General features: G+C 37.3%; 1 protein-coding gene across 7 annotated transcripts in view; it reads right to left on the reverse strand.

The window, feature by feature from the left end:
* The window catches only part of DNAI7 (dynein axonemal intermediate chain 7), a 93,974-nt gene that overhangs the window by 5,226 nt on the left and 74,120 nt on the right, over positions 1-14,628 (reverse strand). For all 7 annotated transcript variants that reach the window (XM_054526304.2, XM_024256076.3, XM_054526303.2 and 4 more), the window contains 4 exon segments: positions 9,428-9,503; positions 7,978-8,138; positions 5,691-5,847; positions 969-1,183 (listed from right to left, as the gene is read on the reverse strand). In XM_054526304.2, coding sequence (XP_054382279.1) covers positions 969-1,183; positions 5,691-5,847; positions 7,978-8,138; positions 9,428-9,503 — 609 coding nt within the window.

Genomic DNA, 14,628 nt, shown 5'->3' on the forward strand with positions numbered 1-14,628 from the left:
ATCTCTGTTTTTAAAAACAACTTTTTAAGATATATTTTACATATCATAAAATTCACCTATTTCAAGTGTGTAATTCAATGATTTTTAGTAACTTTACAGAGTGGTACAACTATCCCCATAAATCCATTTTAGATCATTTTCATCCCTCCCAATAAGATCCCTCATGCTCATTTACAGTTAATCCCCACCCACTCTCAGCCCCACGCAACCACTAATCTACTTTTGTCTCCAAACATTACAGGCTATGTAATTTCTTTCTTTCTGGTTTTTTTTTTTTTGAGACAGAGTTTCACTCTGTTGCCCAGGCTGTAGTGCAGTGGTGCGATCTCGGCTCATGGCAACCTCCCCCTCCCAGGTTCAAGCGATTCTCCTGCCTCAGCCTCCTGAGTAGCTGGGATTACAGGTGTGTGCCACCACACCTGGCTAATTTTTGTATTTTTAGTAGGGCTTTACCATGTTGGCCAGGCTGGTCTTGAACTGCTGACCTCAGGTGATCGCCTGCCTTGGCCTCCCAAAGTGCTGGGATTCCAGGCGTGAGCCACGGCGCTCGGCCCAGGCTATATAATTTCTGACTGATGAGCAATAGGGGATCATTCAGAGAGAAACCAACCTCAAAAAGGATTTCAAATGGCTGGATGACAAAGATCACGTAGCCCCTTTAGGGTGGATCAAAAACTCAAATTCATACTGCAACCAGGGTTGTTGGTTCATCAGTTGATCTATCCCTAGTAACTTTAGGGTACAAATTTAAGTTTGAGCCTTGCTATTTACATGTTATTGCCTATTTAATTATTCAACTAATATTTCATTTAGAAATATAGCTCAAGGCACATTTTTAAGGTCATTATAAGACACTTATATTTCAATATATAAATCAGCAGCCACTGACTGCTTTTGACAAACTAGTATTCCATCAAAATGGTTTACCTCTGATACGACAGTACGTAACAGCTATAAGAGTAACTCACCTTAATTTGTATTTGAATCTCAGTAAATACTGTAGTCACAGTTAAAAGCACTTTATTTACATCAAGTGGTCTTAGTTCCCATGACTGGTACGGCATGTTAATATGAGCATCTTGAATCAAGGTAACAGGGCCAAAGGTGTCCAGGCTGAATGTTACAAGTCTTTCTTTTGGTTTGTAGGATACATTGCTGATGCCATCAGTTCTCCAATGTTTACCTTCATAATTAATGAAGAAAGTGACACTAGTTTCATTTTTTCCCTATTAAAAAAAGATAAATGAAACCACCGAAAAAATTGCTTTGTGTATAAATTGATCGTTCATATTTAGAATAGAAACTCAAAAGAAGGCCAACTTTGCTGAGAGATTTCCCCTGCCTACAGGATCAAGTCCCACCTCCTCAGCATAGTAAGACCTTCAGAATGAAACTTTGACTCACTTTCTTGGCTCCATCCCTCGCCACTTCTCAAGGGAAAAAGTTTTTCTCTTTTCAGCCCCACTTTTTTTCTTTCCCTAACAACACTGTATGTATACCTCTGGGCCTCGGCACATACAGTTCTTTCCTCCCACAATACTCTTCCCTAATCTTTCAGAGAAACTCTCTTCAGCTTCACTTTAAAATGACTTCAAAATTCATGTATTTTTTGTATACAATTCAATTATCTTTAATATACCCAGTTGTGCAACCATCACCACAATCCAGTTTTAGAACATTTTTATCCCCTCAGTAAGATCCTTATGTCCATTTACAGTTAATTCCCATTCCCACCTCCAGCCCCACGCAACGATTAATGTACTTCCTGTAGGTGGTCTTTTGTATCTCTTACGACTCAATAATAAAACACAACCTAAGTTAAAAGTGGGTAAATGATTTGAATAAACATTTCACCAAAGAAGAGATATGGAAGGCTAATAAGTACTTAAAAAGATGATCAACATTATTAGTAATTAGGGAAATAAATTAAAACCACAATGGAATACTACTTCACACCCACTAGAATGGCTATCATCAAAAAGACAAATAACAAATGTTATGAACAAACAGAAAACCTCAAATACTGCTGGCAGACATGAAAATGGTACGGCTACTTTGAAAAACAATTTGGCAGTTAGTTAAATATAAACTCAGCACTCAACCCAGCAATTCCACTCTTAGGTACATACTGAACTGAAAACATGTCCACACAGAGACTTGCATGCAAACATTCTCTTCATCTTTGAGGGCCCTGTTCAACATTCCAACCTGTGAGAAGCCTTCCAATACTCTAAAGATTGAGCCATCTGTGTCGTGCTCTACAGCACTTTACATCTATGCTAGCACCCTACTATGTTGTATTACAATGTGGTGTTTTCCTGTCTGCCTCTCCTACAACTGTTGAAACTCCAAGAGGAAGAAACTATGCCTCATTTATCTCTGTATTTCTTTCTTTCTTTTTTTTTTTTGGTTGAGGGGAGGGGTCATCTTTATAGGACAAATAAATGAACCACTTTCTTCCCAGATGCGCTCTCCATTTCTACTTAGCTCTCTTTCCTGCTCTCGATTGGAGGGTTCTGTTGACTAGTTTTTACGCTTAAATTTCATATAATAAATACAATTACATTCACAAACTTATTTTTAATTCCTCTTTTTGTCGCTACATTAACAAATAATTTTAATTTATAAGGTAAAAAGTTATTACCTACAAATAAATTCTCCAAATTTCTAGTAGTTCCGGGCAAAATGTTTCCCCACGGTTTAAAAATTACTAGAGCTGTAAATTACTGCTTTCTAATTACTGAAGTTGTAGAGTGAAATTTTGCACAAGTTTATTTCCCTGAATTGTGTGGAATAATTTACCTTGTCTAATTCTAATTTCATGTGAATAATTTTTTTTTTTCAGACAGAGTTTCACTCTTGTCGCCCAAGCTGGAGTGCAATGGTGTGATCTTAGCTCACTACAACTTCTGCCTCCCAGGTTCAAGCAATTCTCCTGCCTCAGCCTCCTGAATAGCTAGGATTACAGGCCCGTGACACCACGCCTGGCTAATTTTTTTAAGTAGAGACAGAGTTTCGCCATGCTGGCCAGGCTGGTCTCGAACTCTTGACCTCAGGTGATCCGCCCGCCTCAGCCTCCCAAAGTGCTGGGATTACAGGCATGAGCTACCACGCCCAGCTGTGTTAATAATTTTTAATGTGATAAATACTTAGGAATATTACCATTAAAGTGACACCTCTGAAACAATATCAAAAGAGATATCGTTGTTCATGTTGATGTATTTTATAGTTTAATATGTAAGAATTTACTAGGTTTTTTAACTTATTTTTTGAGACAGGGTCTCACTCTGTCACCCACCCTGGAGTGCTGGGGCACGATCACAGCTCACTGCAGCCTCAACCTTCTGGGCTCAAACAATGCTTCCATCTCAGCTTCTGGGATAGCTGGGACTACAGGCATATGCCACCACGCCTGGCTAATTTTTGTACTTTTTGTGGAGGTGGCGTTTCTCCATGTTGCCCAGGCTGGTCTTGAACTCCTGAACTCAAGTAATCCACCCACCTCAGCCTCCCAAAGTGCTGGGATTACAGGCGTGAGCCACTGCGACCAGCCTACTGTTTTTAATACATAGACTATTTCTAGAATATAAATAATACATCTTGTAGGTCTGTCTATACAAACAAAAATGTAGAGCACCAGGGCATTCATTAAAAAATTTAAAATACAAAATATTTAAACTTCTTGGTATAAATTCCTAAATTCTCTGTTCCTAAATTTTCCATAACTAAATAAGTAGATTATGTAAAAGCTCTGTGCCTTAGTGATATTTGTTCCCAGCCTATCACCAAGTATATAAATCCCTTCACCAACAGATGGATATAAAACAACCTTAAAAACAAAGGTGGAAGGGCAACATCACACTCTGGGGACTGTTGTGGGGTGGGGGGAGGGGGGAGGGATAGCATTAGGAGATATACCTAATGCTAAATGAGGAGTTAATGGGTGCAGCACACCAGCATGGTACATGTATACATATGTAACTAACCTGCACATTGTGCACATGTACCCTAAAACTTAAAGTATAATAATAATTAAAAAAAAGAAAATAAAAATAAAAATAAAAAAATAAAAACAAAGGTGTACTCCTCTCATCTAGGATCCTTAAAACGGCATAAATTAACTCACCAGACCAAGATTTCTCAAAATTCAGCGAGCCTACTCCAAAGGAGGTATTTGTTAATGATTAACAAATCATTAGCTTATATCACTGTAGATACTTATAATTTTATTAATATTTAAGTTTTGAATAAGCAATAATGTCCCATGGCTCAAAAATAAAAAGGTATAAAAAGGTATACAAGTGGCTAGTTTTCCCTTTCTCAGGTTTCCCATTTGCCCATTCCTCATCCCCAATACTTGTGTACAATTTATAAATGATTAACATTAAAGTAATCAAATACTAATTATCCAAATCCGAACTATTTGGTTATTTCAGAAGAGTAGACTTTTTATCTGTTTTTGATTTGCTAAGCTATTTTGATATTTCTTCTTTTTTTTTTTTTTTGAGACGGATGGAGTCTTGCTCTGTCTGGAGTGCAGTGGCGCAATCTCGGCCCACTGCAACCTCCGCCTCCCAGGTTCAAGCAATTCTCCTGCCTCAGCCTCCCAAGTAGCTGGGACTACAGGCATGTGCCACCATGCCCCATTAATTTTTGTATTTTTAGTAGAGATGGGGTTTCACTATGTTGGCCAGGCTGGTCTCGAACTCCTGACCTCAGGTGATACACCCGCCTTGGCACCCCAAAGTGCTGGGATTACAGGCGTGAGCCACAGCACCTGGCCTGATTTTAATATTTTCACTCATTTTTGCCTGTTTGTTTTGTTTTGAAACACAGTCTTGTTCTGTGGCCCAGACTAGAGTACAGTGGCGCCATCTTGGCTCACTGCAACTTCTGCCTCCTGGGATCAAGCTATTCTCCTGCCTCAGCCTGAGGAATAGCTGGGATTACAGGTGTGTGCCACTACGCCCCACTCATTTTCTATTTTTAGTAGAGATGAGATTTCACCATGTTGGCCAGGCTAATGTCAAACTCCTGACCTCAGGTGATCCATCTGCCTTGGCCTCCCAAAGTGCTGAGATTGCAGGTGTGAGCCACCGCGCCTGGCCTGTTTGTTTTTTTGAGACAGACAGAGTCTCACTCTGTCACCCAGGATGGAGTGTGGTGGCACCATGTCAGTTCACGGCAACCTCCACCTCCCAGGTTCAGGTGATTCTCATGCCTCAGACTCCCAAGTAGCTGGGATTACAGGTGCACACCACCACGCCCAGCTAATTTTTGTAATGTTTTAGTAGAGAGGTGAGGTTTCACCATGTTGCCCAGGCTGGTCTTGAACTCCTGAGCTCAGGTGATCTGCCCACCTCGGCCTCCCAAAGTGCTGGGATTTACAGGCGTGAGCCACCGTGCCCAGCGTTTCACTCGTTTTTTAGAAACATAATGATATAACCATAAAGTAATTGTTCATAGACAATGGCAGACACAGATACTTTAGGAGTTAATAGTTACAACACTCAGCAAATTTTAAACTCCAACACTTATTCATTTCCATTAAGAACAAACAAAACAAGACCCTAGAATTGGCATAGAAATACGTAAGATAATAAGCTCAGTTAATACACTACACTTTCTGTTTCAACTTAAGGGTTTTTATGATTATCCCTCCTTTTATTACATAATTATAAAAGCTGTACCTTCAGCATCCCACCTTACAACCACAGGATCCTCAAAAAAGATTACATTCTCATGAACCTCAAGTGTGACCTCTATAGGTGGGAAAGCATTTTCTGTCTCAAAGTCTTCTGTAGTTTCCGGAGGATATGTGTATTTTTGTAATCCTTCTTTGAGTATCTTTTAAAAAGGACCAAAACAACATCAAGTTAGTTGACTGGTAGCAGTGAAAAATGTAAATAGTACTGAATAAGCTATATAGTTATTTTTAATAAGCACTGCAGTTTGATCCTATTTATACATAGATTAACAAAATGTCACAACAAAATTTAAAAGATACATGATTGAGAAAAAAAGTTACTAAATATGAATGTACAGAACTTCCTATGGGCCAGATTGTGTGGTGGGGCTTCCTCATCATTTTATTCCTCTAAGCAATCCTAAAGGCCTATATTTAACAGAAATGATAACTAAGACTTAGAAAAATCAAGTAATTTGACAAAGATTACAAAATGACTTCAAAGTGGCACCAGAACTCAAAAACAGGTGTATGGGACCCTAAATCACATGCTCTAATACCATGCTAAGGGTGTGTAGGTAAAGAGAGAAAGAAACATAGACAACCTATTGAGAAGAATGGAAATGAATGAAGTGAATTAACCAGACAGCAGATTTTTCTGGGATAAGGAAGATTTATGCATTATCTGAATGCAGCAGACAAGGATCTAGGGAAGGAAGAAAGATTTAAAAATATTAGAAAATAGAGGAAAAATTAGGGCAAGATTCTAGAAGAGGTGGAAAGTTATTGAAAAAGCCTTGAAAATGAGGAAAGCCTCTTTGTTGCAGGAGAGAAAAACAGCTGTGAAGGAGGATTCTTTGGGTTCGAGAGGAGAGCATGAAGTGGTCTCAGGACACTGTGACAAAAGTCAACAACAACAGATCTTTAGATGGATTCTTGAAAACCCCAGCTCAGGCTGGGACCTTATGGATAAAGAGAATATTAAAATTTTGTTGGAGTGGGAGGTGATTAGGGCAATAACGGGGAAAAAAGGTTGGGAAATACTTCTCAAATATAAGAATGCACCAAGGTCCTTAATGGATAGGATTGTGGGTGAGAAGTACCCAGCAATCTGTTTACAGGTTGTGTTAGGGGAGAGAGGGTGAGAAGAAAAGAGAGAGAGAGACAGGAAGGAGGGGGGGGACAGAGAGAGAGAGGAAGGAAGGGGCAGCCTATGACAACATAACTGAGTATATATGGTAGTATTCTATGGAAAGCAAGCCACCATGAGGTTAAGTTAAAAATAAACCAAGTCAATAACAGCGCAAGTGTTACTACTTATAAAACAGGGGTGAAAAGATCATCCTTGAAAGATGATCTAACAACTGTTATCACCAAAGTGTGGTCAGGGCATCAGCAGCATTGGCATCACGTGGACTGGTGATTTTCAAACTTCAATGTGCATAGGAGTTACCTGGGGATGTTGTTCAACTGCAGATTCAGTAGCTCTGAGCTGCAGCCCAAAATTATGCATTTCTTGCATGTTCCCAGCTGACACTAATGCTGCTGGTTCAATGCTGTTGATTTAGGACCACAGTTTGTATATCAAGGATTCAGACTAGTGATTTTCAAACTTTAGGGTGTATTTTTCCAAAACAGATTGTTGAGCCTTACCTCCAGGGTTTCTGATTTAGTAAGTTTGACGTGGGGCTCATTAATTTGCATTTCTAGCAAATTCCCAGATGATGCCAGAGGATGCTGATGCCTCTGCTCGAGGGAACACATATCGACAACCACTGATTTAGACTAGAGTCCACAAACTACGGTCCCTGGGAAATCCCACCCACCACCAATTTTTGTAAATAAAGTTTTATTGGAACATAGCTGTGCCCATTCATTTATACACAGCAGTTTTAGTGCTGCAATGGCTGAGTTGAGTAGCTGCATCAGAGCTGGTAGGGACCGCGAAGGTGAAAATATTTACCAACTGGCCTATTACAGAAAAAGTTTGCCAACCTCTGACCTACAATATTATTATTAAGACCAAACTGGCACTAACAAAACATAATGATGTAAATTTACAATGAAGTTAACATACATGAATTCTAGTATAAATTTCATATTATTTTAGATTCTTTTAGTATCTGATTCAAATTTTCAATACCAATACATTTAAGACAGTTTAAAATTACATTTTTTCCTTTGTGTTTGTTTAATAGGGTTAAAGCTTATTAGATGTTAGATAATATGAAATAAAGTAAAAGCGTGAGCAATTATTTTACTTATAAGTTTTGATTCAAGAATCAACCTACTTCCACAATCATCCATCCCATCACTGGTTTACACTGTGGAGGAAGCTCCAAAATATCCAAGTGGTATACTCCACCCAGAGTTGTGAACTGGCATAAATCCACCACATTGTCTTCAAAGAAATCTGGCTTTTCAGAAGAATTCTCTACCAGCAACAACTGTGCTAAAATTAATCAGATTAACAGTTTTCAAATACATTACAGTTTAGTATCTTCTTAGGAAAGAAATTTAAAAATTCTCATACTGGTAAAGGAAGTTTCTATTCAACTAGCTACTAAAACTTTTCAAAAAGTGGTTAACTCAAAATGATTCATAGAGCTGACCTTGGAAGTGGAAATAGACATGGGTAATGGTGGGGTGTAGGGGAGGACATAATGTTTATTTCATCTACTAAGCCATACAATAAGCATGTGTTATTATTAAAATGAAAACAGGCTGGGGGCAGTGATTCATGCCCAGTACTTTGCGAGGCTGAGGTGGGAGAATCACTTGAGCCTAGGAGTTTAAGACGAGTCTGGGCAACATAGCAAGACCCCATCTCCATAAATAATTTAAAAATTAGCTAGCCTGGTGGTGCATGCCTGTGGTCCCAGCTACTCAGCAGGCTGAGGTAGGAGAATTACTGGAGCCTGGGCAGTTGAGGCTGCAGCGAGCCATAATCCATACCACTACTGGGCAACAGAGCAAGATCTCATCTCAAAAAAAAAAAAAAAAAAAAGAAGAAGAAGAAAGAAAAAGTGAAGTTTAAGGCCTGTTATGAAAAAATAAGCTAAGAAATATATAGAAAATAGATTCCTAGAAGTTATGGGGAAGGAAGCATAAAGTTAACAGAAAAGATCTATATAAATCTCAAACTAAAAGATTGACAAATTAGACATCACTATTGCCTTGACATTTCTAAACTATATCCAACTGCTATTTGCCAGGACAAGACTGAATGCAAACACTTGTGAATACCCAGAAATGTTGCGAGATTTTCAGTTGTGTATGTGTACTTGTGAAAATTCATTACAACATTGTAGTAATACAAAATTAGAAACAACCTGTCTATCAATAGGGATTTAAAAAGTGTTCCATCATTGGATGGAATTATACAACTACTTCAAAAAGTGAGGTTACCAATGTATTCTTAGAATAATGTTGAATATTCATTTATATGAAATATATATTGTGTTCTATGTATGTAACACATTGTTAGGTGGGAAAAAAGTAATTCTCAACAAAAACATTTGTATAATATAATCCCATGGTTTTACTAGAAATTAAGAGAGACAGGGATAAATTGAGCAAAGAAATCTGTTAACACTGTTATCTCAGAAAAGGGACTATGAAGAATTTTCACTTTAAATATATTTTTGCAATGTCTGAATTTTTTTTAACAATGATCCTGTATTTCTTCTGTAAGAAGAAAATCTCAATAAAGTTAAATTCTTAAAATGTAATTTAGAATACCTGCTGAAACAATTTCACTTAATACTTTCATCTCTCGTTCATATTTTATGGCTTCAGATTCTTCCTCAGCAGAACTCTATAAAAAACCACAGACATATGGGTGTGATTGTCAGTGTCTACATAGTACAGTCATTGTCTTTGTGTTCCAGTCCTCACTTCAGATGCCTGGTACCTTAATTCTAGGGCCGAAAACCTCAAACTGATACTTGCTCTACCATAAAACTGGACTCAAAAGCAATATTTTAAAAAGCAATTAAAATATCTACAAAACTTCACAAGGGCAAGAGGTTACCCTGCTCAGATTCTCTGCTGAAAATCCTCAAGTGTAAAAGATGGAGATTAGGAAGCAATGCAAGCTATAAAAAATATTATTTATATTTGCATTTTGGTTTATCCAGGAGGTAGATTTTGCTTAAATTTGATAATCAGCTCTGGTAGAGTCATCCCAAAGCCTGCTTTTGGGTAAGTCTCTCAAGGAAATTAAAGATGTTGCAGCTCAAGTAATGTAGAAGATAGTATCCCATTGTACTCTAGTGCAGTAAAAATAATCTAGACTTTATGTCTAAATCTGCCACTAACTTACCTTTCTGACCTTGAGCAAGTCATTTAACTATTATGAGCCTCAAATTCCTGATATAACAATAACACATTTGGTATTTAACTGTGTATCAGACATATAACACATCTTGCAAACAATCGGAAGAAATAAGGAAACTAAAGCTGAGGGAGATAACTGTTTTAAGGGTCAAATAAGATAATGGAAATAAAATAACTTTGGGTAATGTAAAGCACTAGATAAACGCAGTGTTGCTAGTATAAAAGTTGTGTGTGTGTGTGTGTGTTTGCTAATACTTGCAAATTGAATGACATCCAGCAAACTTCATTCGACTTCAGGTAGTACCTGTACTTCCGCAGCAATAGAATAACCTTATACCAGAGTTCTAGTCAGAAATTTAAAGCTAGTTATTCCCATGACTCTTAACCATCATACACAGACAAGTTCTCCTTAGCAAACTAGCCTTTCCCATCTCTCATCACCATATTGCCCTATGTGTCTTCCTCCGGACCAGCTTTAACACTATTGCATTCTCTGCAAACCCTTACCATCATGCCTCTGAACCTTCTCCCTTATTTATTCATTGAAAAAAAATTACAGAGCTCCTAAATAGTAGTGGCATTGCCAGACACTGGCAATAAAAAACAAGATCCCTGACGTAAGGAACTTCCAGTCTATTAGGGAAGCAAGTAAACAAATGGGTATATTTTTGTGAGTTGTTGTAGTATAAAGTAAAGGATCCACAATAGGAGTACAAGGAAGAGGAGTTAATTCTGTGGGAAAATGGGTGGGTGAAGACAGGCAACACCTCTCTTACTTAAAGGTAGTAAGTTTGAACTAAATTTTTTTTTAACTTTTATTTTAGGTTTGAGGGTACATGTGAAGGCTTGTTGTATAGGCAAACTCAGGTCACAGGGGTTTGTTGTACAGATTATCCACTCAGGTATGAAGCCTAGTACCCAACAGTTATTTTTCTGCTCCTTGCTCTCCTCCCACCCTCTGCTCCTAAGTAGGCCCCAGTGTCTGCCATTCTCTTCTTTGTGTTCATGAGTTCTCATCATTTAGCTCCCACTTACAAGTGAGAACATGTGGTATTTGGTTTTATGTTCCTGCATTAGTTTGCTAAGGATAATAGCCTTCAGCTCCATCCATGTTCCTGCAAAAGACATGATCTCATTCTTTCTTATGGCTGCATAGTATTCCATGGTGTATATGTACATTTTCTTTATCCAATCTGTCACTGATGGGCATTTAGGTTGATTCCATGTCTTTGCTATTGTGAAGAGTGCTACAATGAACATTCACGTTCATGTGTCTTTATGGTAGAATGATTTATATTCCTCTGAGTATATACCCAGTAATGGGATTGCTGGGTGAAATGGTAATTCTGCTTTTAGCTCTTTGAGGAATCACCATATTGCTTTCCACAATGGTTGAACTAATTTACACTCCCACCAACAGTGTATAAGTGTTCCCTATTCTCCGCAACCTCACCAGCAACTTTTATTTTTTGACTTTTTAGTAGTAGCCATTCTGACTGGTGTGAGATGGTATCTCACTGTGGTTTTGATTTACATTTCTCTAATGATCAGCGATATTGGGCTTCTTTTCATATGCTTCTAGGCCACACGTACGTCTTCTTTTGAAAAGTGTCTATTCATGTCCTTTGCCCACTTTTTAATAGGGTTGTTTTTCTCTTGTAAATTTAAGTTCCTTATAGATGCTGGATATTAGACCTTTGCCAGATGCATAGTTTGCAAATATTTTCTACCATTCTGCAGGCTGTTTGTCTACTCTGTTGATAGTTTCTTTTGCTGTGCAGAAACTCTTAAGTTTAATTAGATGCCACTTAACAATTTTTGCTTTTGTTGCAATTGCATTTGGTGTCTTTTTCATGAATCTTTGCCCATCCTATGTCCAGGATTATATTGCCTGGGTTGTCTTCCGGGGTTTTTATAATTTTGGGTTTTACATTTAAGTCTTCCATTCATATTGAGTTGATTTTTGTAAACAGTATAAGAAAGGGGTACAGTTTCAATCTTCTGCATATGGCAGCCAGTTATCCCAGAACCATTTTTATTGAACAGGGAGTCTTTTCCCCATTGTTTGTTTTTGTCAGCTTTGTTGAAGATGAGATGTTTGCAGACGTGTGGGCTTATTTCTGGTCTCTCTTATCTGTTCCACTGGTCTATGTGCCTGCTTTTGTACCAGTACCATGCTGTTTTGGTTATTATAGCCCTGTAGTATACTTTGAAGTCAGGTAACGTGATGCTAAATATTGAAAGATAATTATTAATAGAACCTCCCCCAAAAAGGGTGGGAGAGAATTCTAATGTGAGTGAAAGGCATGAAGCAAAACAGGGTTCCAAGCACTCCAAGTGGTCAGGTATAGCTGGAGTGAGGCATGCTAGGAGGGTGTAAAGATCTGAGGCTGGAGAGATGCAGGGGCCAGATTGTGGAGAGCTTTGAATGCCACTCTAAAGACTAGAATTTCTCCTATGGGTAAAGGAGAGCTCATAAAAGGCCTTCAGTAGGAACCTAATGTGAAGAAATTTGCATTTGTACAGAGTATTCTGGCAGCCACCTGATGAATGGGCTGCTCAGTGAAGTGCTAGAAGTCCAGTGTAGACAGGATCAGGACCTACCCAAGGCAGAAGCAACCAGGGCCACTAGAAGGAGCTTATAGGAGAGATGATTAGGAATTAAAAGCAACCTAACTTGAAGAGGGACTGGATATAAAAGTAAAGCAAGAGAGAGGCTAAGGCTGATGTTCAGGTGTTGGATTTAGGTAATTAAGGTAGAGAGTGATAACAATCAGCACCAACAAAGAAAAAAGAAAAGGAGGAGGAAGGACAGGTTTGGGGGAAAAGTAATGAATTTGATTGTGGAATGTTGAATTTGAGGTGCCTGTGGGATAGCCAGGTGGCCTTTGGCATTATTTACCTTTAAAAACCAAGTTGCATTTATTTCTTTCAGGGAGGATTATGATCAATAAAAATACCAAAGATATCAGACCAATAGGTAAGTCAGTCTAATTCATATCTTCAAAAAGTTGAGAACTCTTCAAAGAGTTTAGACCAAACTGGCTTCTTATCTTGCAGGAACACTAGGAATTCAGACTTTCTCAACAGAACTTTTCCCTTGATAAACACGAGTACTTCACCTCAGCATGCAACAACAGGAATTTATCAGTTTCTGTATTACCACATCATAAAGAGGATATTCTTGCATATAACACATTGCCTTTACATAAGTCAATTTTTTTAAAAATTGTACTACTCTTTAGTTCAATTGACTCTTTTTTGAAGTTAGACTTCTAGAAGGATGCAGTGAGTCAACTTACATTCTAGCACAAGCTTCTTAATTTTGATAACTAGTCTAGAATGTTTTCCTGTAATTGCAACAGTGTCATCAGAATGTGCTCCTGCACAAAAACTTCAAATCTCATTTGCTGACAATACAGGTATAATGTATAAGTTTTATATATAATAATAATAATAAACTCCTTGTGTTTGTTGGCAATGAAGCTGAAAAAATACTTCTTTATTCCTATTTTCATCATGTTTTATATCTGGTAATGAAGGTCCTCTTTCATCATAATTATTTTACAAAATTGGGTGTTTTCCAAGTATTTTTTTCTTCTAGCTAAACTTTAATAGTATTTTGTCAAGTCTCAAAAACTGACAACTGGAATTTTTACTTCAATTGTATTAAATTTATAGACATAATAGATTTAGAGTAAATAACAATTTCTAAAAGATGTTTGCTTGGAAATGTTGACAGAATATGAATCAGAGAAGGTAGCTAAAGTATAACTTTTCAATGATATCTTGGCTCAATGTATACAAGAACTGGCTTATAACATGAAAGAATATCATGGGACACTAGCAAATAATTTTCATTGCAACTTAATAAACGCACAGATATTATAATATAGAAATTCCTTAGTATATGTGCAATTTGAATTTGATATAAAAACATAACCTATCATTAATACATGGATCAATAAAAACAGAATACAGATTCCAGAAATAGATCATAGGTTCCACTTGAAAATTTAGCATATGGCATCTCAGATCAATGGAAAAAGTCTAGGTTTATATGGTATGTGTTTTGAGACAGCTGGCTAAGATTTGCAATAAAATAAATTTAGATTCATTCTTCTCACTTTACACTAAAATAAATTCCAGACGGATATAAGATTTAAATGTAAAAACAAAACTAAACCAATCAAAAGCTACAAAAATTATGAAAGTATTGGAAGAGAATATATGAAACTGATGCCAACAATTATTAATGAAGTAAATGATCTTGATAATATCTGCAGAGTGTCAGCACTGAACACTTTACAAGTTTGACAGAATGTCTTGAATTTTATTATCCATCAACAGAAGATCTATGCAAAAGAAATTCATTGATCCGAAATATGCTTTTTCATCAAAAGATAATTTAAATTTTACTATAACTCAAAATATATTGTTGGAACTGATTCTTGATTAGGAATTGAAAATGAATTTTGAAAATACAGCATTAATTAAGAATAATTATCCTGAGTCTTCTGGTCTCATTCATTCCAGTGGCTTTAAATACTATCTATAGACCAATGGTCCCCAAATATAAGCTAGTGATGCTCTGTAGGTCACAC

The sequence above is a fragment of the Pongo abelii genome, chromosome 10 (genome assembly GCF_028885655.2).
Source record: "Pongo abelii isolate AG06213 chromosome 10, NHGRI_mPonAbe1-v2.0_pri, whole genome shotgun sequence".
In the NCBI taxonomy this organism is placed as follows: Eukaryota; Metazoa; Chordata; class Mammalia; order Primates; family Hominidae; genus Pongo; species Pongo abelii.